This window comes from Microcaecilia unicolor, chromosome 6 (genome assembly GCF_901765095.1).
Source record: "Microcaecilia unicolor chromosome 6, aMicUni1.1, whole genome shotgun sequence".
NCBI lineage: Eukaryota > Metazoa > Chordata > Amphibia > Gymnophiona > Siphonopidae > Microcaecilia > Microcaecilia unicolor.
In genome coordinates, this window is record NC_044036.1 from 255,867,507 (window position 1) to 255,892,471 (window position 24,965).

General features: G+C 44.4%; 1 protein-coding gene across 1 annotated transcript in view; it reads left to right on the plus strand.

Annotated features, from left to right (window-relative positions):
• The window catches only part of PAPPA (pappalysin 1), a 595,681-nt gene that overhangs the window by 488,762 nt on the left and 81,954 nt on the right, over positions 1-24,965 (plus strand). The window contains exons 18-19 of the mRNA XM_030207548.1: positions 3,757-3,904; positions 23,919-24,028. Of these exons, the coding sequence (XP_030063408.1) occupies positions 3,757-3,904; positions 23,919-24,028 (258 nt within the window). The remainder of the gene's footprint in view (positions 1-3,756; positions 3,905-23,918; positions 24,029-24,965) is intronic.

Sequence of the window (24,965 nt, forward strand, 5' to 3'; positions counted from 1 at the left end):
ATTGCTTTGCACTTGTCACAGTACTTTCCTTTACCATTTTCTACTAAGGTGTGGTAGCGTTTTTAGCTCACACTAAAAATCAGCTGGTGCTAAATGCTGAGATACCCATTATATTTCTATGGACATCTCAGTGTTTAATGCCAGCTGATTTTTATCGCAAGCTAAAAACGCTAGCATACCTTAGTAAAAGACCGCCTGAATTTGCTGTCCAAATCATTAGTAGTAACTAAGGCAGGCAACTAGAACAGGCAGAACAGGAACAGCTTCACCTGCGCTTGACCACCGTTTCCCCGGAGTTGAGCTCCGGAGTGCGGGAACTCTAAAAAGGAGCTGGTCCGGGACTGGGACCCAGACTGGAGTCAGAGTCTTGACTAGAACTGGAACTCAGAACAGGAGCTGGACCGGGACTGGAACCCGGACTGGAATCAGAGTCTTCACTGGAATAGGAACTCTGAACAGGAGCTGAACCAGGACTGGGGCTGTCACGTCTGTGGTTGTGACCACCCTCAGACTTACCTTATTTCTGGGGGTCATAAGTACATAAGTAATAATGCCACACTGGGAAAGACCAAGGGTCCATCTAGCCCAGCATCCTGTCCACGACAGTGGCCAATCCAGGCCAAGGGCACCTGGCAAGCTTCCCAAACGTACAAACATTCTATACATATTATTCCTGGAGCATCTATGCTGGCTTCTGTCTGTTTCTGTGTTAGTCTTGTCTCTGTCTCTGTGTGCTGATTGCTTCACTAGACCTCACCTGTGTGGGCTATGCCTCTCTGAGGAGCCAGCATCTAAGATGGCTCCCACTTGTTTTGTGCCAGCTTCCAAGATGGCTCATGCCTGTTCTTCCTATGTCTTCCAAGCCTCTCTTTGGAGTGAGTGTGTTCCCTGCTCCTGTCCTGCAGTAGGTGACATCATCAGGGAGAGTCTTCATAAGGAAGTGCTGTGCTTGCTGTGAGGGCCTTTGCATTGTATTATGCCAAAGGTCATCAGGTTAGTGAGTGTGCTGTTGCGCTGCTACAAAGCCTGTCTTTCTGTGTGGACTGCTAGTCCTTCTGTGTGGGCTCCTGCCCCTTCTGCTTGGTGTCTGTGGACTGCTAGTCTTTCTGTGTGGGCTCCTGCCCCTTCTGCTTGGTGTGGACTGCTAGTCCTTCTATTACCTTACTCTGTGTTTGGAGTCTGAAGCTTCAGCCATTGTTTTCCTCTCTGTTTGTGTTTGGAGCTGCTGAAGCTTCAGCCTAAGACTCTGCTATCCCTGATTATTCTATGGTCTGCTGCCTGCCCAAAGACTCTGTTAGCTCCTGGTTTATTCTGTTGTCTGCTGCCAGCCCCAAGACTCTGCTATCCCTGGTTTATTCTATTGCCTGCTGCCTGCCCAAAGACACTGTTAGCTCCTGGTTTATTCTATTGTCTGCTGCCAGCCCCAAGACTCTACTATCCCTGGTTTATTCTATTGTCTGCTGCCTGCCCAAAGACTCTGTTAGCTCTGGGTTTATTCTATTGTCTGCTGCCTGCCCAAAGACTCTGTTAGCTCCTGGTTTATTCTTCTGTCCGCTGCCTGCCCAAAGACTCTGTTATTTCCTGGTTTATTCTGTTGTCTGCTGCCAGCACCAAGACTCTGCTAGTATCCTGCTTCTGCCTAGCTAGTGTATATCCTGAGTGTATATCCTGAATCCTGTTTCTGCCTAGCTTCCCTCGTGTATCCCAGACCCAGAGTGGGTCCTCTGGATCTTCAGTTCCTGCTCTGTCCTACAAGTCCTGCCGGCTACCCGCACTCTGGAGCTCAACTCCGGGGGACCGGTGGTCAAGCGCAACATGTTTAAACTTGTACAGCGCTGCGTAACCCTGGCAGCGCTATAGAAATGCTAAGTAGTAGTAGTGAAGCTGTTCCTGTTCTGCATAGTTGCCTGCCTTAGTTACTACTCCAGTCCCTAGTTCCAGTCCTGCTCTTCCTTGTATCCAGTTCCAGGGTGGTCTTGCCTGCCTCTGCCACTCCTCGGCAGTGGTCCAAGGGCTCACGAATTCCGGTCCTGCCTCAAGGACCTGACATCCAGCTCTTTTGGAACAGCCTCTATCATGTCACAGACCTTCATTAGCAACTGCCTACCTTTATATAATCTCTTTACCTAACCCACCGATTGGAGTGAAAGTCTTTGGACACTGGTACATGTGTATCTGAGTCTGGTTAGTAAATGTGATCTTTTTTTATTTTATATTTATTCATTTATAAACAAATTTGTCAAGATAACTCTTGAACATAGAAATACAGGCATTAAATAATACAGGAAATTAAATATCATACAATCATAAATCCCTTCTTAGACCACAAAAAAGGGGGAAAGGAGTTATCAGACTTTAGGAGACTACCCCCCTCCCTTTTACAAAGTCATGTGGTAATGCTAACACAAAAGTACCTCCAAGTCCTTAACCTCTTGTCTCATAGAGAGGAAAGATTTCTCTCACTCCTGGACATAGCGGGGTGCCCACAACAGGGGAAAAAAAGAGATATTTTATGCTTCAACGGAGGAGTCGCTCCTTTGCCTTCCCCAAATGCGGAACTCACACTCCCGGCATCATGCTTGGGGACCTGATGGTGAACTGGTCGATCCTTAGCTGGGTCGGGGGCACAGTAGGAGCCGATGGGGGCAGACTCCTAACTATCCATTCCTCTTAGTATGCAGCATCAGTAAGGAAGAAATCAGAAGTAAATGTGATCATTATTTGATGACTAAGACTCCTTCCCTCTCCAAGTGCCTTTGCAGAATCCCTAGCTCTGTATAACCCAGATAATGATACATATGAACCAAGACTTGAACTCATATTCTTTGCATTGCTACACTACCACTGAGCCAACAGGAAGTTTTTAAGATCAAGTTAATCATACTCTTTCTATGATGATTTTAATGTAGTAAGTCCTACTTGGAAGTAGAAGACCCATGGAGGTCCCTTACAGCCTTTTGTTTTTATGATTCTGTTATTCCCTTGGGTTCCTCGCTTTGTTTGAATTTGCCTTCAGACAGTTTCTGATAGCAATGCATACTGCTGCTGGTGGGAATCTGTGTGTGTGCCTGCAGGAAAATAATAGAGCTCCTAGTGTTCAGCTGTTGAGCATGTTTTAGCAGCCAGTAGCATGATTTCTACTTCATGTTAAAATAAGCTTCTGCAATAATTTTCCTGCTCTCTTGCAAATAGTCCTTTCACACGCAAATAAAAAAACATAAAAGAAAGAAATGTTGTATGTTAAGCCAAAATATTTAACAAAACAACAAAAAAACTCTGAAATTGGACTTAATCAAAGTAGCACTGTGATCAGTGAATGAGACATTTTGTGACATCATTCCTGATGTACCTTCGACAATGAAAAATATTAAGCAGTTTTTTTAAAATTTGGATTTCTCAGTCATTGGGTAGTTCTCATTTATTTATTAATGAACTTCCAAACCTGCCACACTGAAAGAAAACCTCTATCTATGGCAGAGCATAATGAAACAAAACATAATGAAAACATGCAAAATAACTCAAACAACAAATATATATAATCTATTTGACAGTTTCCGTACACCCCAGCTATAGAGATTTATTTTTGTCTGAAATAGAACTATAGCAAACCTGACAGATGTAAACCAGCAGCCTGTCAAAAAATATATTTTGCTACCAAGATGTTCATGATAGGGATTGAAGGCTTAATCCTTGACACAGAATTATCACTCTTTCTAGGGAATTGAACAAATGTCTTTTGTTTTTCTGTTTTTCCAGGGCCTTGGCAATAACGTGATTCACTGCAGAAAGGATGGCTCCTGGAGCGGTAACTTCCATCTCTGCCGGGAGATGCAGGGTCAATGCTCACCCCCACATCAACTCAACAGCAAACTGAAAATGCACTGCATGGAGGGATATGGAATAGGTATGAGAGAAAAACATGAAAACAGTCACATTAGCTAGAAGGTAGCAGAATCTGCTAAGCTTTCATGCCATTGGTTCAATTATTGGTGGTGGTGGTGGTGTTGGGGGTCAAGGAGGGAAATGCCACTTGGTAACAGCAACCAGTGAGGGAGAACTTTTTGAGATTATAGTATTTCCAGTTTCCGGTGTGCATTATGGGCTAGATTTCATATATGGTGCCTTAAAAATCAGTGCCAAAAAATACGACTATGCGTATTCTATAAACTACGCCAAAAATTAGGTACGGCTTATAGAATACGCCTAGGGCCCATCCACATGACTAAATGTACTTGCAGGACTTTACACCAATTTATTTATTACTAGTGAAAAAGGCCCTTTTCTGACACAAATGAAACGGGCGCTAACAAGGTTTTCCTCGGAGTGTGTATGTTTGAGAGAGTGACTGTGTGTGAGAGAGAGAGTGAATTTGCGAGTGTGTGTGTGTGAGAGAGAGAGAGTGAGTCTGGGTGCGAGTGTGTCTGTGAGAGAGAGAGTGTGTGTGTGAGAATGAGAGTGTGTGCAAGTGCGTATGTGAGACACAGTGTGAGAGAGAGAGTGTGTTTCACACAGATACAGTGTGTGCGAGAGAGAGAGTGTGTGTGAGACATAGACTCTCTGTGAGACTGAGTGTATGAGACCGAGAGAGTGTGTGAGTGACTGAGTGACACATAGAGAGTGAATGTTATACAGTGTGAGACATAGAGTGTGTGAGAGACAGTGTGTCAGAGTAAGAGAGAGAAAGACACTGACTGTGAGAGAGTGTGTGAGAGAGAGAGTGTGTGTGTGACAGAGATACCTCCCTCCCTCTCTGGTGTCAGCCCCCCCTCCCTCTCTCTCTCTGGTGTCTGAGCGTTACTGTGCAGGACGCTGAGCTCTGGCTGTGCTTCAAGGAACTGACCAATCCTATTTAATAGAATGCGCCTCCAACATTCTGAAGCCGAGAAACCTCGTGTGGTTGGTCACTTCTGTTTGTGACGAACACGGAAGTACGTGATGTTAGTTCAGGAGATGGATACAGAGAGCAGGAATGCCTCAGCCATGCAGTCAGCTTCAGAATGTTGGAGGTGTGTTTTATTATATAGGATTGGTGTAAATGGTGGCAACTAAGTTAGGCACAGTGCAGGTATATTCTATAACAGTGTGCATAATTTATATAAACACCCATGATCCACTCATTCCACATACATGGCCACACTCCCTTTTGAGCAGCGCACATTACAATTTACACACATCACTTTATAGAATACACTTAGCAAGTTGTGAGCGTAAATTCTAATTAAAGCCAATTAGTGTCAATAATTGCTTGTTAATTTGCAATTATTGGAACATCATCTGCCCAATATTCAAAGTGATTTAAGCAGGCAGGAGAGGCTCCTGCCTCCTTAAATTGCTCAGAGCCTCCCAATCTAAAATGGCAGTCACCACCTCTCATGGTAGCCTCGTGGTACTACACAAGCACCTCTAGGGTACCATGAAAGGTCGTGGCAGCCATTTTCTTGAGGCAGACACAAGGGCCAGGAGCAAGTGGGCTTTGCTCCTGCCCTCATTGGACACCCAAGGAACTGAAGTAAGCCTGGGGGTGGGCCTATCTAGATTGGGGGGGTAGGGTATTTGGGGACATATTCTGGGGAAAGGGGTTGTTACTCTCACAGCCTAGGTGGAGGGTGAATGGGAGGGGGGGGGCTGTTTTGAAGGGTTAAAATTGTACTTTGAAAGTTATGCAGGTGCCAGACAATATTTTGCTGGGGGCTCGCATATCTAGCTTATGTGGGCCCCGCCTGAATATCGGCCTGGTCCTTAAAAGCTCCAACAGCTAGCAGTGGGACTAATTTAGCTAGCCGCAGTCAGCATTTTAAAAACACTGACCATCACTGGCTGTATATTACCCCCTATGTGGTCTAGTTTTAGATAGTCTGTTTATGATTAAAGTAATATGGTTGCCTTACTAGTCCATTTGGATACATTAAAATAGAAGTCGGAAATCAAGATATAGGTGAGTACCTTTTTACTGAGCTTAATACATTTGGAGGCATGTTTTAAACTTCCCATAGGGGTTTTAATCCTATTTTCAAAGGTAAACTCCCTGGGGAATTTCCCTTTCAACATTCAGACCAGCAGAGTAATGCAAATAGGTTGTAATCACCTACCATGCACCTATTTTAGAGTAGGGTCTTCAAAATGAAATCTTTGTGCATGCTTAACCTCTACCAGTCTAACCTCACCTCTTTTCACCTGTTCTATGAAACACACACACTGTTCTCGCCATGCTTATTTTCAACTACACTGAGCAGGCAGGAGCTACACTGTCCAAATATACTTTTTAAATAGGTAAAACACCATTTTGAAAGTTATCTTTTCTGGTGATTCCCTTTTGAGTTATCTCCCTTTAAAATATACTTTTTGTCCTGACAATGAAGAAGGAAGCCTAACTATTGGAAGCTCATTACAAATGTATTAATCTAGTCCAGTCTTATTTGCTGGCCTCTATTTCTATTGCAAAGCCCAAGATGTGCAGAGAAATAAGAGACAAACAATAGCAAGGACAAGTGACTTGCTCCAGGTGACATAGCTGGGATTTACACCTCCATGGTCTTAGTAAGGATCATTTTCAAGGCCATTTAGCTGGGTAACACATGCTAATTGTCTAAAAATGCCCTCACTAAGGCCAGCTAAAAGTAGATGCAGATTTAAGTCATGCTCATATTTTTAGCTGAACTGGAGGAAGGTGATCCTAGAGTATTATTCAGGGGAGAGCTAGAGATTAGATTTTCAGAACTACACAACTGCTGTTTTCCAGCAAAACCTTCAGCAAGAAAAGCAGGTGCAAAATTGTGTATCCCTTTATCTATGAACGGTTTTCATTAGGAAAAACATCCACATATTTCCCCTTTAAAAATTAGATACATGGTCCAAAGGCTTGTATTTTACTGTTTGATATGAAAAGGGCAATTCTATAACAGGCCATCTACAATTAGGCACGTGGTAGAAGTCTATTCTATAAAAGAAAGTAAATGCTGACATTCCTGGGGATAATGTTCTCACAATTGAGGCTAAGTTAGTGTCGGATTACCAATTTACACCAGACAACGTTGTCAGCAAGCTTTGTTCATTTATTGTTCTCATTCAAAAGCAGAAATACATACGATGTAGCCTATAAAACAAAAAGTACAAAAAGTAAAGGGAGAATCTCACCTAGCTAATTCCTCAGCCAGGGGAGGTAGACCCCCTTGCAGTTCTATTGTTCTTTATTTTTATACATGTGTATAAACAAACTGATCATGTGACACAGGTCATTACACAAGAAACAGTCAAAACACACCCCAATCTCCATACTTGGCATTAGGCTTCTAACCAACCACTAATTTATAGTTTTTTTCTGTCGCAATGGCTGGGGGTTCTCCTCGTTTCATTTCCGTTTTTCTTGTAGCTATTAGTACTGGTCAAAACTGGTTCTACTCTCTGGCCACTTACTCAGCCATGTCAGCTGATAGCATGTTGTTTCAGAGCTACTACCATATCCTTATATAGCATAACTGTCAAACAACATACCCTTTCTGCACACACACTTTCTCAATCTGGTTCTTGTTCAGTAATGGCTTTTTCAAGGCCTAAGTATTTTAAGGCCTGGCTGGTCTCTGACAGTACATAGCCCAGTTGGGTATATGTGCATCTGTGCACTTAGGCGCAAGCATTTAGGCCAGCCATAGAGCTGGTGTGATAGTGCCATATACCTGCATCAGTGGCGTAGCTATGTGGGGCCATGGGGGCCTGGGCCCCCGTAGATTTGGCCCTGGACCCCCCCTGCCACCAACCCTCTCAACCCCCCCTCCTGCCGCCAACCCTCCCCCGCCGCTGTCGCCATGGGCTACCTTTGCTGGCGGGGGACCCCAATCCCCGCCAGCCGAGGTCCTCTTCTTCCCGTGAAGGCTTTGTTCCATTTCTGACGTCCTGCACGTTGTACGTGCAGGACGTCAGACTCACAGAAACAGAATGAAGCCTGGCTGATCTGCAAGACTTCGTTCTGTTTCTGTGAGTCTGACGTCGTGCAGGATGTCAGAAACAGAACGAAGCCTTCGCGGGAAGAAAAGGACCTCGGCTGGCGGGGATTGGGGTCCCCCGCCAGCAAAGGTAGCCCACTGCAGCGGCGGCAGGGGAGGATTGGTGGTGGGAAGGGGGTCGAGAGGGTCATCGGCAGGAGGGGGGTCGAGAGGGTCGTCGGCAGGGGTTGTCAAAGTTGTTGGTGGTGGTGGCGGTGGCTGCGGGGGGGGGGGGGGGTCGGCAATGGCGGGGGTAGGAGTCAGTGGTGCGGGGGGGGGGGCTAAAATGTGCCCCCTCACCTCGGGCTCTGGACCCCCCTCCCGCCGAAGTCTGGATATGCCCCTGACCTGCATAACTTACACTATTCCATAAGTTAAGGACTAAATTCAGTAAATGGTGCCCAAATTTGGGTGCCAAAAAAAGGAGCACTAAGCACTATTCTATAAATGGCACTCTTGAGTTGAGCACCATTTATAGAATAGCGCTCAACACTGGGATCCAGACACAAGGATTTACACAAACTGAAACCTGGTGTAAATTCTTGCACCTAAATTATTTATTTATTTATTTATTTATTGTTTATTTCCTAAATCTTGATATGCCACTATGGCCTAACCAAATAGGCATAAACAGGGAGATTCTGTATATGGCGCCTAAAATATCGATGCAGAATTCAATGCCGACTAAGCGTATTCTATAAGCGACATTGTGTGTATAAATTCTAATTGTTGCCCATTAGTGCTCATTATTTCTTGTTAAGAGCTGTTATCAACACTGATTAGCTTATTAAGCCAATTAAGTTATGCACATTGTTATAGAATGCACCAGGATTTCGGCGTGGATCTGGCACGCTATATAGAATACGGGGAAAATCAGTTTATATAATAAAAGAAATCTAAAAACAATAACGGTAAGGGTTAAAAAATTAATTTAAAATAAATAAAATGTTTTCCCCTACCTTTTGGGGGTTTTGGAGGGCTTTTTGTGGCTCCATGGGGCTGCAGCTGAACCTGGGGCTGATCGAGAACCATTTCTGGGGTCCGGAGGCGATCCGTTTTGGGTCATTTCTGGCCCGGTTCAATGCAGCATTGGAGGCCGAAAATCGCTACCAGACACAAAGGCGCGCTGGCCACGAATGAGGAAAGGCAGGCAGCAGCCCGGCAGGAAAATGGCCGGCTTTGGGCCTAGCCTGCTGGGTGGATTGCAACTGAGCATGTGCAAACTTTTTTTAAAGGAAATATGCTGGTTCTGCTAAATGAGCAGCTGGGCTGTTGGGTTTTTTTAAATTATTTCTTTATTCATATATTTCCATATATCATCACAATACGTGAATATGCAATCGGCATTTATACAAAAGGCAAAAATAAAGAGAAATATCATTAACAGCCTTTCTGTCCACAAGTTTAGGAAATTTTGGAATCCAAGAATTTAGAATTTAAAGTAAAACATATAGCAATAATTAAGGACTAGTGGTTGCAACCTCTGGTTCAGACCCCAGCCTGCATTTAGGGAGGGCACACAACATTCAATTCCACTCTAGCATCTAGAAATTGTTTTAACTGTTTTGGGTCTACAAATTGAAACTGTTTACCTTCAAGCATTACATTACAATAACAAGGAAAACGTAATATAAAAGTTGCTCCCAGTGCTACCACCCTAGGGCGGAGTTCCAAAAAGGCCCTCCGTCTCATCTGTGTAGGCCTTGAGAGATCAGGAAAAATACGAATTTTTGAGCCCCAAAATAGATTTTCTAAGTGTCTCAAGGAAAGCCTTAATACGGCATTCCTATCAGGCTCCAGCACAAAAGTAACAAGCAGAGTCAACCTCTGAGTAATTATCTCCAATGAACTTTCAAGGAAAGAAGTAAGATCCATTCCTTCCCCTGCTATCGGGGGATTTTCTTCCACCACTCCACCACTCCTGATGTAATAAGCCCGAGTAAGGGGAGGCAGTGAGTCCTTATCCATTCCAAGAATATCAATCATATATTTTTTAACCATGTCCAAAGGGGAAATTAAAGGCGATTTGGGAAAATTAAGAAACTGAGGTTTAATCATTCCAAGATGGCGTTGTGAAGCATTCCAAGATGGCGTTGTGAATGGACGCACCTGTGTTAGCTCCTGGAAGTTGCTCTGTTTGTAGGTCCTCTACGGCACCTCTGTCGTCTCATTAAGCATGGGGAAACGGAGGGGAAAAGTGAAGGAACATCCCTCAGCTCCTGTGACTTCTTCAGCGACGAGGCAGACAACTTTGAAATTTTTCAGACGGCTGTTGGGGGGTTTTAACTGGCAGCAGCTAAGGATGGTAAGGCTGAGCTTTAGGAAGGGAGGCTGCCTCGAGCTTGCCCAAAATGGCGGTGCCCAGGCACTGCCCAGTGCATTCTGAGATGCACTGGGGAAGGCTAAACACTATATAAGGGGGGGGGGGGGGTCGTGCTCCACTGGACCACTGGGGTAACAGCAAACAAGCAAGCAAACAATCAAACAAACAAAAAAACAAATTACATCATGAGGTAGATGGGAAGGTTAAAGTGAACAGATGAGACTTCATGGCTCATTTAAAGGTCTGGAGAGACGGTTGATTACGGATACTTGATGGAAGATTGTTTCAGAGTTTGGAACCAAGATAACTGAAAGCGGTGGCACAGGTAGTTGTTAGCCAGAGTTGTGTAGGGGAGGGAAGGGTAAGAAGGTTGAGGTCTACTGATCATTACTCTAAACATGTACATGCCTATTGGGCATGCCTATTGGTATGTTTTTGCCAAACACTCTAAGATTCATATCAGCCCAGTCTCCTCTTTGTATACACTCTCAGTCAGTCTGTAGGGCATGGGAAATACCAATTTCAATTCCTTAACACTCCTTTCCTTTCAGTGTTGTGGTCAGTGTCTAAAATATTTCCTTTTCCACTCACTCTAACATATGGCTTTTTGTTCCCAGTACTCCCTTTAGAACTAGGCAGGTCAGAATTCACCCAGGGCTTGAGTCCTACCTTTACCTTCTAAAGGTCTCCAACACGCACCAGATCTACCACCCTTCCCTGTCAGGACTGTAGGCTAGGAGCAACTTTATTCTTTTTCTCTTCTCTGAGGACAGAAGTCAGTTCTCCCCTTTGATCTCTCCTTGCTCTTCAGTATGGCACTCTGTACCTCAGAGGACAGCTGTTTTGCTTAGTATTTTATAAGAACTGACCTCTTATTCTCTTAGTAAGCCCCACTAGACAGCTGTGGACTACACTGGCAACCCTTGTGATCTCTCTTTCTCTCCTAAATTCTGGGTTTTATACTCCCCTTCAAAGCATTAATATCATTGGAATATTTTCCTCAGAAGACCACCCGTTCATTAGTTTTGACTGGCACTACTTTGGAGCAGGGACCCATAATGCTTTTCCTGTCCAGCTGCTCTCAAAAGCTCCAGGGAAGATTCTAGTCCAAAAAACTCTACATGAATCTAAATTTTGGTGTGTCTTCCAAATCAGCAGGAGTCCCTTTTGGTTCTAGCTAGTATACTTAAGGTGAAATTGCTAAATAATGGATAAAATAAAGTCATTTCCAAAATCAACACAGCAGAAACTTCTCCCTGATACAAACTGTCCTTAAATGCTTTCCCTTGCTTTTTTATTTCAAGAAGAAGAAAGCCTCCCATAGAGCAAACGGATCCTGCTCTAATATGCAAATCTCTGTGGTTTCTCTTTAATTTTATTGACCAAACTACTTATGTCCCAACTTATTTCCCTGCAGTTTTTCAAAACCAGTAGTTCTCTCTGTTCAATAGTCATAATGGATTACATCTCAGTCTTAGCATACCTCTCTTTGGGCCTCTTTTATAAAGCCGTTCTAGCAATTCTTGGTGCGGCAAATGAGAGGAAGCCCATTCAATTCCTATGGGCTTCCTCTCATTTGCTGCTTGGGAACCGCTAGCACGGCTTTGTAAAAGAAGACCTGCATTTCATTTTTGCTCCCAGGTTTTTAGACTGGCAGGCATTAAACCAGCATCATTCCCAGTTGGCTAGCTCAGTCTGTTACAACACCATACAAAGGATAGCTTCTTACTCAGAGTAATTTAGCTATCCACTACCCATCCAGCTGTATGAAAAGAAAAGAATTCACCTGGGTTTACTTACAAATCAAGACTCTTTATGCATCAGGCTGCCAGTGCTCCAGCACCTCCATTTCATAAGAACATAAGAATAACCATACTGTGTCAGACCAGTATCCTGCTTCTAGCAGTGGCCAATTCAGGTCGCTGAGCTTCTCTTACCTTGAACCTGTGAGATTCTTAGAGCTGGTTTGGATTGGTAGCAGAGTCTGCCTGTGTTCTAAATCTTTTCTTACTAAACTGACGGACTGAGTCCTAAAACTTTTCTTCTATAACTGTTTGAGTATATATCTTATTTAAAACAAACTTTAAGAGAAAAAAAACGCAGTTCTTTCTTTTGCTGTGGGTCTATCCTATTACTTAATCTAAAATTGCTAGTTTTTCAATTTTGGGCTGGAAGGTTTTTCTTTAAATTGTATTGAATTTTTGTGCTGGTGATTTCCTATTCTTTGGGACTGTTGCTTTTTAACGGACCGTTGCTTTTTAACATTTTCATAAATGACCTGGAGGTGGGGGTAACTAGCGAGGTTATCAAATTTGCTGATGACAAAAGTTGTTCAAGGTCGTCAAATCGCGGGAAGATTGTGAAAAGTTGCAGGAAGATCTTGCGAGACTAGGAGATTGGGCATCTAAATGGCAGATGACGTTTAATGTGAGCAAGTGCAAAGTGATGCATGTGGGAAAGAGGAACTCAAACTACAGCTACGTTATGCAAGGTTCAGCATTAGGAGTCACGGAACGAGAAAGGGACCTGGAAGTCATCATTGATGATACGTTGAAATCTTCTGCTCAGTGTGCTGCTGCGGCTAAGAAAGCAAATAAAATGTTAGGTATTATTAAGAAAGGGATGGAAAACAAAAATGAGGATATTATAATGCCACTGTATCGGTCCATGGTGCAACCGCACCTAGAGTATTGTGTTCAATTCTGGTCGCCGCACCTCAAAAAAGATATAGTGGAATTAGAAAAGGTGCAGAGAAGGGCGACAAAGATGATTAAGGGGATGGGACGACTTTCCTATGAGGAAAGGCTAAAGCGGCTGGGGCTCTTCAGCTTAGAGAAAAGGCGGCTGAGGAGTGATATGATAGAGGTATATAAAATAATGAGTGGAGTGGAACAGATAGATGTGGAGCGTCTGTTTACCCTTTCCAAAAATACTAGGACAAGGGGGCATGCGATGAAGCTGGAGTGCAGTAAGTTTAAAACAAATAAGAGAAACGTGTTCTTTACTCAGAGCGTAATTCGACTCTGGAATTCGTTGCCGGAGAATGTGGTTAAGGCGGTTAGCTTAGCAGAGTTTAAGAAAAGTTTGGACGGCTTCCTGAAGGAAAAGGCCATAGAATGTTATTAAATGGACCTAGGGAAAAATCCACTATTCCTGGGACAAGCAGTACAAAATGCTTTGCTCCGTGGATCTTGTCGGGTGATTGTGACCTGAATGGGCTAGATGGACTGGATTGGATTGGAGACAGGGTGCTGGGCTAGATGGACCTTTGGTCTGTCCCAGTGTGGTGATGCTTATGTCTTATGTCTTATCTGATATAATCCCAAATAGTAGCAAGATTCATGCTACTGATCCCAGGGACAAGCAGTGGCTTTCCCCATGCCTATCTCAATAGCAGACTATGGACTTTTCCTCCAGGAACTTGTCCAAACCTTTTTTAAACCCAGCTACACCAATCACTGATACCACATCATCTGGCAACGAGTTCCAGAGCTTAACTATATGCTGAGTAAAAAAATATTTTCTCCTGTTCGTTTTTAAAGTAGTATGATGTAACTTCCTTTAGTGTCCCCTCAAGGGACTTTTGTACTTTTGAAAGAGTAAAAAATCGATTTACGTTTACCCGTTCTATACCACTAAGTACTTTATAGACCTCTATCACCCATCTCTTTTCCAAGCTGAAGAGTCCTAAACTCTGAAGCCGTTCCGTCCCCTTAATCATTTTGGTCACCTCTCATTAATGGTGAAATTTTGATTTCTAAAGAAAGGCAAGCACTGCTCCTGGAAGAATATCACCCTGTGAAGACCCCATGCTTGCCCCTCTGATGTAAAAAGGGAAAGGGCATTGTCCACCTTATAATTGAAAGAGAAAAACGCCTAGATTTCGACCCAAATCGGGAGATAGACGTTTATCTCACAAAAACGAATAAATCGGTATAATGGAAAGGCGATTTTGGACGTTTTCAACTGCACTCCATCGCGGAAGCGTACAAAGTTGACGGGGGCGTGTCGGAGGCGTGGTGAAGGCGGGACTGGGGCGTGGTTATCACCCGAACAGAGATGGGCGCCTTTCGCCGATAATGGAAAAAAAGTATGCGTTTGTAGCTAGAATTTAGGGCACTTTTCCTGGACCCTGTTTTTTCACGAATAAGGCCCCAAAAAGTGCCCTAAATGACCAGAGTACCCCCAGAGGGAATCGGGGATGACCTCCCCTGACTCCCCCAGTGGTCACTAACCCCCTCCCACCACAAAAAATGATGTTTCACAACTTTTTATTTTCACCCTCAAATGTCATACCCACCTCCCTGGCAGCAGTATGCAGGTCCCTGGAGCAGTTGTTAGGGGGTGCAGTGGACTTCAGGCAGGTGGACCCAGGCCCATCCCCCCCCTACCTGTTACAATTGTGCTGCTTAATGCTTATTAGTCGTCCAACCCCCCAAACCCACTGTACCCACATGTAGATGCCCCCCTTCACCCCTTAGGGCTATAATAATGGTGTAGACTTGTGGGCAGTGGGTTTTGAGGGGGATTTGGGGGGCTCAACACACAAGGGAAGGGTGCTATGCACCTGGGAGTTCTTTTACCTTTTTTTTTGTTTTTGTAAAAGTGCCCCCTAGGGTGCCCGGTTGGTGTCCTGGCATGTGAGGGGGACCAGTGCACTATGAATCCTGGCCCCTCCCACGAACAAATGCCTTGGATTTATTCATTTTTGAGCTGGGCACTTTAATTTTCCATTATCACTGAAAAACAAAAACGCCCAGCTCACAAATTGTTGAATAAAACATGGACGTCTATTTTTTTCGAAAATACAGTTCGGTCCGCCCCTTCACGGACCCGTTCTCGGAGATAAACGCCCATGGAGATAGACGTTTTCGTTCAATTATGCCCCTCTACGTCTACTCAAAGTCGTAACCAATTCAGTTACCCCTACGTTCCCTTTCCCCATGAGGCACTTCCAGGTGATTTGCTTCTGACAGGCCATTTTATGGTATGGAATGTTGGGCAGCTCCAAGCTCCCTTGCTCCCTAGTTAACAAGTTTTCTCCACCTAATAATTGGTGGTTTTCCCTCCCATAAGAATTTAGACATAGCCCTATACAAGTGAGTAATATCTTTTCTTAGAGTACAAGTCAACATCTGTAGTTCATAGACATGTTTTGGTAATATTACCATCTTGAGAAGGATGTTCCTGTCTATTAGGGAGAGTGGTAGATCTCACCACTCTTCCAATTGCCACACCACTTATGGAAAAAACCCTCCAAAATTGGCCCCATGGAGTTGGATTAAATGCCTAGATATGATTACACATAACAGGGAACTCTCCTTCCCACTCTTCTTGGGTCTGACAATCAAGTGGCAGTGCCTTTGACTTATCTAAATTGATCTTAAGGCCCGCAATTGCCTCAGGTTTGGAATGCCTCCACAATACTAGGCAGATCTCTTTGTGCCTGTCAAACAGATAATATATTATCTGAAAGCAGACTCATCTCACTTCATGTGTCCCCATTTATATGTCAGTGAATACTCCCTTATCCCTCAATTGAATGACTAGAGATTCTAATGCTAGAACAAAAAATAGTGGGAAAAGTGAGCTCTCCAGTCTAGTATCTTCTCATTTATGAGGAGGCACACTGATGCTCCAGTGTTCAAGGCCCTAATATCTTGAACAAACTTTCCTTGTATTCCCATCTGCTGTAAATCCCAAAACATTAAGGGGTCCTTTTACTAAGGTACACTGGAAAATGGGCTGCGTTAGTGTAGGCATGTGTTTTGGGTGTGTGCAGATCTATTTTTCAGTTCGCCTGAAAAAAGGCCTTTTTAAAATTTTTGCCAAAAATGGATGTGCGGAAAATAAAAATTGGTGCACGTCCATTTTGGGTCTGAGACCTTACCGCCATCCATTGACTTAGCGGTAAGGTCTCATGCGGTAACTGTGCGGTATTCATTTACGTACTTAGAATGATGATTACCGCCCGGTTTCCGCCACACGCAGGAAAATAAAAATTATTTTCTGGCACGTGTAGCGGATGCACGGAAAAAACAAAATTACCGCCCGGGCCACAAGGTAGCCGGCGGTAACTCCAAATTGACGCAAGTAGGGTACGCGTACGCACCTACGCGGCTTAGTAAAAGGGCCCCTAAATCCCATTTCACCTTATCAAAGGCTTTTTCTGCAACCAAACTCAAATCCAAACTCCCATTCCCATTTTCCTTTGGGCTTCCTGGGTGGTCAGCACCTTTCTCACATTATGCACCCCTTACCACCCTTTCATGAACCTGGTTTGGCCTGCACAGTTCTATAGTCAGCCATTTTCCACATATAAAGCACTTTCTAAAATTACTCATTTAAGTGGAGATAGGAATAATGATGGCAATTCTATAAATGGACGCCTCCTTGTAGGCATCTTGATGCCACATGAGGAGCACCTATTTTATAATGACTTCTAGATTCTGTTATAGAATACTAGGGTCATCTGGCACCGGCACATCTTACATTTGTACACCTACAGTTACAACCTTAGAGCTTATCAAACTGAGTGCACCCTAAATGCAGAAAGTGCATGTGGAACTTACAGTATTCTACAACTTGTACGCGTAACTGGAAGATTCACCCATGCTCCAGTCGTGTATATCCCCCCTTATATTTGTATAGAACTTCTGTTCACCCTTATATAATAGCATATACAGTGCTTACGACACTTATGCACACACAAAGGGGCAACTAGTTATACTTTTTCTGGAGGTATGATAAGCTTTCTTTTAACTGCAACTGCTCTCCGGCACTATGTAAGCCACATTGAACCTACAAAGAGGTGGGAAAATGTGGGGTACAAATGTAACATAAATAAATAAACAAATTCCAGACATAGCGGGTCCAGGTTTTGATGTTGTGAATCCTGTTTCTAAGGAAGCCCTGCTAATAAAACTATTATTGCCATTAATAGAAAGCTCCCATATGAACTTATTTGCCAAGGTAAAGGATTTTATTCTTTTTTTAAGAATCATGACTCGTGGCACTGTTCAGTGTCTACTGCCTTATCCTTGAAAAGAGAGATTAAGCTGATGTCCTGCCTACTAAGTGTATACTACAGATCCTTTGATCTTTTTACAGAAAAGGAGAGGTTAACCCTCTTGACATGGCTAAATTCTTTCCCCATGCATGCACACAGATTGTGTAGTGTGTGCCATTTATTAAAAAATAATTCAACAGTAGTATTTTGCTCTTATTACTGACTTTTCATGCTATATTAATTCTTGCTATCCATGCCCCGCACTGTGCACACATTTAAAGGCTGTCGCATTTTTATTGATTGTGCTTTTTAAAGTGCTCTGGGATGCACTTTTAATGAAAGGCTTCATGTGAGTGCATAAGTATTATTATTCCGTTGTAACTGTAAGTCATCTGAAATCCAATTCCATCCTGTCTCATGGGAGAAGAAGCAGAAACCTGCATGAGCTCATTACTTTGTAAGGATGCCAACTACCAGTCACATCTCAGAACAGAAGACCTGCTCATTCCTTTAAGTGGAAACTGGAAATCAGATCTTAAGAAACATGCCAGGGTACTTTATCTGACCATGACTTTTATTCGTCTGGGACTCTGCAACAAGGGCTCTTGAGGATAAATCTGGTTAGTCACTCACCATTTTCAGAACCTTCATCTTTCTAGCTAGCAGTTTAACATAAAAAGCAGATGAAACACTTGTCCAGTTATATGCTTGGCAGGTGGGACATAAGGTTTGGTGGCCTGCATCCCCTATCTGAGGGGCATTTAATGCTTTACTTTTAATATCAAGATTTAATCCACTGTCTTCTCGTATTAGTGAGATGAAATGATAACCTTGCTCTTTAGCAACAGCTGCCCAGTTGTGAATAGGAAAGGATACAAGAACTGAAACCGAAAGGTGCACAAAATAGTGTTGGGCTTCAGATTTAAATTCAAATCCTTATCAGATTCAGTGTATTTCTTATGGGATAACTGGAAAGTCTGCTGAGATTCTTATTTAAGTACATTTTGCTTCAGTGGAAGGGCCTGTTGTTAGCCGCTTGTCTGTTTGTCCATCCATATGCATACATTATAATTTTGGACAGCAAAGTAAGGACACTGACAAACTGCTTGCAATGCAGAGAAGGTTAAGAGTGCTTAGCCCCTGCTCTCAGTGCAGGGAGGATGGAAAGAGAAAAGATTTTCCACTAAGCATTAAACACACCCTATCCAGCAGCAATAATGTAAAAGGAAGCTCGTATGTAGCCACTCAGTGCTGGAGGAAAAGGGTCTCCAGAGCTAGCCCTATGCCAGCATTCAGCAGTCCATGCTGTTACAACTAGTACCACTCCTTTACTCTGTTTCTGCTGCCCCTTTTTTGGATCCTGGGAAATGGTCATGCATTGCGAAGCTGCTGCTCTTCCATACCTAGGGTTACCATATTTGCGAAGACAAAAAAAGAGGACACAAAAAATTAAATGCCATCAAGCCCCAGCCAGCCCCTGGACCCACCCCACTGCACAGTCACCTTGATCGCCCAAGAAACCCAGATTCTATAAGCAGTAACAGAAATGCATTTTCTTCCATAGTCTAAAGGCAAAATTAAAAAAGATGTACATTTCCAAAAAAGCAAACATCCATCAGCAGCATGTTCTCCTTTCCTTTCCCTTCCATCCATGCAGTGCCACCGAGAGACACCGCCGGGTCCGGGGCAGAGCCGGGCCGGGGGCAGAGCCGAACCGCCAGGCCCGGGGCAGAACTGGACCGCCATGTGCCCCCCCCCCCCCCACTTGTGCTGCCGCTCCCTTCCACCCACCTGCCCCTTACCTTTCTCTTTCTGCCTCCAAGGGGGGCCCAGCACCATCAAGCCTCTTTCTGCCTGTTCCCTCAGTCTGTCCTTTCCTGTTCCTGTCCATGTCGGGAGTTGGGACCCAGATGATTGCATTAATGCGATATTGCGCTAATGCAATCATCCGGGTCCTGGGCGGCACACAGGAGCAGGAGAGGACAGACCCAGAAGGAGACAGGCAGGAAGAAGCTTGCCGGCGCCATGCCCAGCCCCCTCCTGGAGGCCGGGCCCGGGGAATTTTGCCTACCCTGCCCCTCTCTTTGTGGCCGTGCATCCATGAGCAGCATGTTCCCCTCTCCTCTCCATTCCCTTCTATCCATGTGCTGTATTTCCCCTTTCCCCTTCCCTTCTCTTCCCTCCATTTACAGCATGTCCTCCTTTCCTCTCTCTTCCCTCCCATCCACGTGCAGTTTTCCCCCTTCTCTCCCTCCCATCCAGGAGCAGCTTGTCCCCTCCTCTCTGCTCCTGGGCCTACCTTGCATCCCTGGTGGTCTAGTGGCCTCTTTGGGCAGGAAAGAACCCCACTCTTTCTTGCTCACTGCCGCTGACCTCCCTGCTACTGCCACCTCTTGAAAATGACTGCCGAGACTTCAAGCGGTGGCTTTGCAAGACTTCCACAAAGTCTCACGAGGCCGCCACTTTAATTCTTGGCAGCCATTTTCAAAAAGTGGCAGTAGCGGGGAGGTCAGCGGCAGTGGGCAGGAAAAAGTGTAGTTCTTTCCTAAGAGGTCACTAGATCACCAAGGTGTGCTACGGTAGGCTTGGGAGCAGGAAGGAGAAGGCCAGCCCATCCATCCATCTGTCCATCCATCAACCCGCCAGCCAGCCAGCCTGCCCACCAGCCCAGAAACCTGGACAAATGGGCTGGCTGGAAAAAACTGTCCGGACCCCTGACAGCCCCCTGAAAAAGAGGATATGTCTGGGAAAATCCGGACGTATGGTAACCATATCCATACCTGGCTCAGTGCACATCTCAGTGGGTAATGGGAGAGAAAGGGAGGAAACACTAGTACTGAACTTATGTTCACAGGAAGAACAACAGCAACAGCTGCTGGCTCTGGGCCTTACCCAGTAATTGTTTGGGAGAAGACAGAGGAGAGAAGGTGTCAGGACAGGATACAGGGAACAAGAAGTATGACTATTCCAGCTTCCTTCTTTTATTTTTGATATAGATCAGGTGCCACATGTCACCCCTCACTCCACCTCCACCAATCCTGCAGACTACTGTCACTGACAGCAGCACAGTGTGAGGAGTGTGAAGGCTTCTCCAGTGTCAGCAGTGAGTGATGTCATAGCTGCCTCCCCCTCGAACACACACACCACCTCCTATCACAAATATATTCCTGCATATTTCCATCCCGTAGAGCTCCCCCCAAAATCACGCACGCACACACACACACTGACCCCCTACCAGTGATGTTGGAGAGCCACTGACACGAGTGAAAGCCATCAAGGCTTCTGCTTCAGCAGTGAGTGATATTACAGCTGCACACACCCCCATAAACTCATACCTGTCGCTCCTTCACACGCACACACACACACACACCGTCCACGTGTCATATGCACCTTCTCCCAGATATGCCCCTCCATGTATCTGCTTCCCTGCCTGCACACATCCACAGCTTATGTGCTGCTGAGGAAAGGAAGAATGTCCTATTGTGTCACACAAAGCATGCACTTTCCTAACTTCCTTAAGTATACCAGTGCTTAATCGTGAAGAAGTGGTGCCAGATTCATCTCTGAACACATTTTTGAGCAGACCGGGTGGACCATGCAGGTCTTTATCTACCGACATTTACTCTGTTACTATGGGGCTCATTTTCGAAAGAGAAAAATGTCCAAAAATTGTCATAAAGCAGCTTTTGGACATATTTCTTCTCAAAACATCTGTATTGGTATTTTTGAAACCTATTTTGCAGATGTTATCTATGCAATTTGTCTGCAGTGTGTCCAAATCACAAGGGGATGTGTTGGCATTTTGGGGGCGGCATTAGGGCAAGCTTAGGACGTTCCTAACACTTGGATGTTTTATAGCCATAATGGAACAAAACAAAAACATCTAGGGCTAAAACTTCAGTGTTTTGATCTAGACCTGTTTTTAGAATGAAAAAGGCACAAAAAGGTACCCTAAGTGATCAGATGTCCACTAGAGGGAATCAAGGATGACCCCCCTTACTCCCCCCAGTGGTCACTGACCCCCTCCCACCTCCCAAAAATGTGAATAGAAATAGTACTTAGTAGCCTCTATGACATCTGCAGATGTTACAAGCCAGTTCTATTACAGCAGCAAGCAGGTCTCTAGAGTAGGGTAGTGGTCAGTGTACTGGGCTCTAGAGAAGGGGACCCAGGCTCATATCTCACTCTGTCACACCTGTGGTGGAAAGTATGAGCCCTCCATAACTGACCAAAAACCTATGGGTGGGTTTTGCAGGGCTCAGCAGACAAGATAAGCGGGTAATGGTGAGATATGTGCCTGGGAGCTTTCATATGAAGTCCGCAGCAGTGCCCCATTGTTCTCCTGGTGTGTCTGTCTGGCCAGTCTACTAAGATTGTTGGCTCCTCCTACATCCCAGTTGATTGATTTTGTGCATTTTGTACTTGGACATTATGTTTTGAAAATGGACCAAAGATATAAACACACAGAGCACAAAACTATCTAACGTGGCCATTTTTGAAAAAAAAAAAAAAAAAAAGACGTTTGCTGTTTCGAAAATGGCCATATTTACAATTCGGATATTAGATGTTTAGCGCAAAACGTCCAAAGTCCAACTTAGATGTTATATTGAAAATGTCCTTCTATGTTTACAAGTTAATATATTTGTCTTAATATCTAAAGGGCCCTTTTACTAAAGGGCATTAAGCCCTAACCCCCATTTAAGGCATGAAAAAAAGGCTTACTGCAAAATGCATTAAAGTGTTTTGCAGTAATTTGCCAGTTTGCACACGCTAATTGCACATTACTGCTATTTTTAAAAATATTTTTAGGAGGGGGGTGTATCATTGGCAGCTAGCATGTTTGCATTAGCTTGTGCTAACTAGATAATGCAGACTTAATGTAGGGGCACCTCCTAGATGGAAAAATTAACACAAGATCTACAAAAAAATATATTTAAAAAGTCCTAAATACTGCCACTTTAAGTCTGGGTCCAGCATGTGGGGAAACTCCCATGTTAGAACAGACTAAGCCCAGATTTTAATGTACTGTATCTTGGTAAAAGGGCCCCTAAATTATGTGCCATAAAACAGGAGCGTAGCCAGACACCCAATTTTGGGTGGGCCTGGGCCCAAGATGGGTGGGCAAAAGAACCTCGCCCTGTCCCACAGGTGATTTGGTCTCTCCCTCTCTCACCTGCATGCCATATGGTCTCTCAAACATCCCCCCTCTCCCGCATACCTTTTAAATAACAGATTTTCACCGGCAGCAAGCAGCAACTAATGCACACTGATCATGTTGGCCCCACAGCCTTCCCACTGATGCAACTTCCTGTTTCCGCATAGGTGGGAATATGTTTGACGGAAGGCTATGGGGCCGGTGCGAGCAGTATGTGTCAGCCGCTGCTTGCTGCAGGCAAAGGTCTGCTATTTACAAGGTATGCAGGAGAGACAGTTGTTGGGAGTTTTCAGCTGGTGGGGCTTGGGAATCCCTGCCAGCCACATCATAGGGTGCTGCTACTGGGTGGGCCTAAACCCAAAGTGGGTGGGCCTAGGCTACGCCACTGCCATAAAATATCATAAAGTAATTATACATTTTAAATGAAGAATGAAACATAATCAAAGGATGATGACAGCTATGAGGACAGGAAATGTTCACCATGAAGTGTTGTGTACGTAACTCACAATGTAAGCCAGACAGAAGTTTTGAGTATTGACCTCGTGTATATGTTTAGAATTTTAAGGTGGTGGTGGAAATAACTATATATCACATATACTGGCACTCACAACTCCCACTGCATAGTAAGAAGGGGATGGTGTGTACTCACACGTGGTGATAACAAATTGTGTATAGCACTTGTGTCTTGCCGGTTAACCGAGCAGGAGGTGCCATTGTTAATCTGTTCCCCAAGCGGACCCTGAAGCAGCTAGAGCTTGTAATGAGCACAGTGAAACACTGGCCATGGTCGGTTGGGGACAAGGAAGCTGTGGCAACCATGTATACTAAAGACCGCCACAAAGCTAAGTAGCTCTCCATTCATTTTCTTTTTGATTTATATGTAAAAAGAGTTGGTTGACACACTGCAGCAACCTATACCAGGAGCTTAAAGGATTTATGAGGGGGTTTCCCCGATATTGTTTCTCCTGTGTGTATTTGAGACTTTGGGGTGGGTTTTTGCCCATGATGAGCAGATCCTCTTAAGACCAAGTAATTGGTCAACGGGATCGACTGTTGCTTATGAGATCGTTCTTGATCCAGGCACCTTGAGGCTTTTTCCCCTTACTAGTCACAAGTGCTATATACAATTTGTTATCACCACGTGTGAGTACACACCATCCCCTTCTTACTATGCAGTGGGAGTTGTGAGTGCCAGTATATGTGATATATGTTTAGAATTTTTACATCTTCGCTACACTGAAAAGGTTCCCATTGCATAATCTAGCTGTGATAGTTCTGATATTCAATAGACTTTTCCCAATAAGACTGCTACTTAGCATTTCTATAGCGCTGCCAGGGTTACGCAGCGCTGTACAAGTTTAGATATTGTTTTTATATATTTACCTCATTACAGAAGATAACTTGAAATTAATTTTTCATTTCTTTCCTTTTGCATGGGTATCCACCATGCAGGAGCGGAGTGTGTTCCTTCATGCCCAGATCTCAACAAAGAGTCAGTAATACTTCCCTTGAATATGACAGAACAACATCTCCAACACAATATGGATCCTCCAAGAGTCAAGGTTAGTCTGTGGTTGTATCACTGGGCAAACTTTTTTCCTTTGAAAAGGTGGTAGTGGAGCTGTCTATGAGCTTTGTCTTGCTGAGGTTTCTTCTACAAAAATGCTGCATTCTTCTAGATTGCCCTTTGTCAAGAAAAGCAGAGTCAGAATAGATCCACTTCAGAATCCCAATGTACTTTTACAAGCTTCCTTTGCTATTAAACCCAGAGTTTCTCCACCCTACTGTTCAACCCTTACAAATGTCTCTTGTGTTGGGATGGCAATTTCATTTGTGTTCATTCAGCTCTTGGGTCTCCCACCAGCCCCATCATCTGCCCCCACTCTGTGCTTAATCAAGAGTTGTTCTCCTGCCAAGAAAAGTCCAACTTGTGAGAGAAGAGAATAAGTTGTCATGATCATTCAGCCTGGGGCTATTTGCAAAAGTATGTTTTAACTATAATTGATGACTTCATGCTCCAAAAAATTGGGGCTGATATTCAGATCTATTTAAGAGGGCTGGAGAGGCTCTGGCCTGCTTAAATCTCCTGTCCCAGCTCAACCGTGAATATTCAACAGCACTAAACCAGGCAGTGCCTTTGAATATCGGCTCTGACCAGCTCAAAAGAAGTAGGCTAGTCAAGAGCAGGCCAGGGGGTGTGTTGGGGAGAAGTCGGGGCTTATGTGGGCATTGGCGGTATTCAGTCAAAGCCCAAAAGCTGTCTTAAATTCACCCAGTGAATATCGGGCTGGGACTCGCATCGCATCAGCTTTTTAAAAAAAAAATTGACGTCCCCCAAGCCCCAGACACATCCCCCTCTCCTCTCCCCCAGCCCGCATTCACAAACCGATCACCCTCTCACTCAAACGCCCTTGTCCCAACCCCAAAATGGCTGCCACAACCTCTTGCAGCAACTTGAGCTACTAGCACAAGCTGCTGCGAGAGGTCGCAGTAGCCATT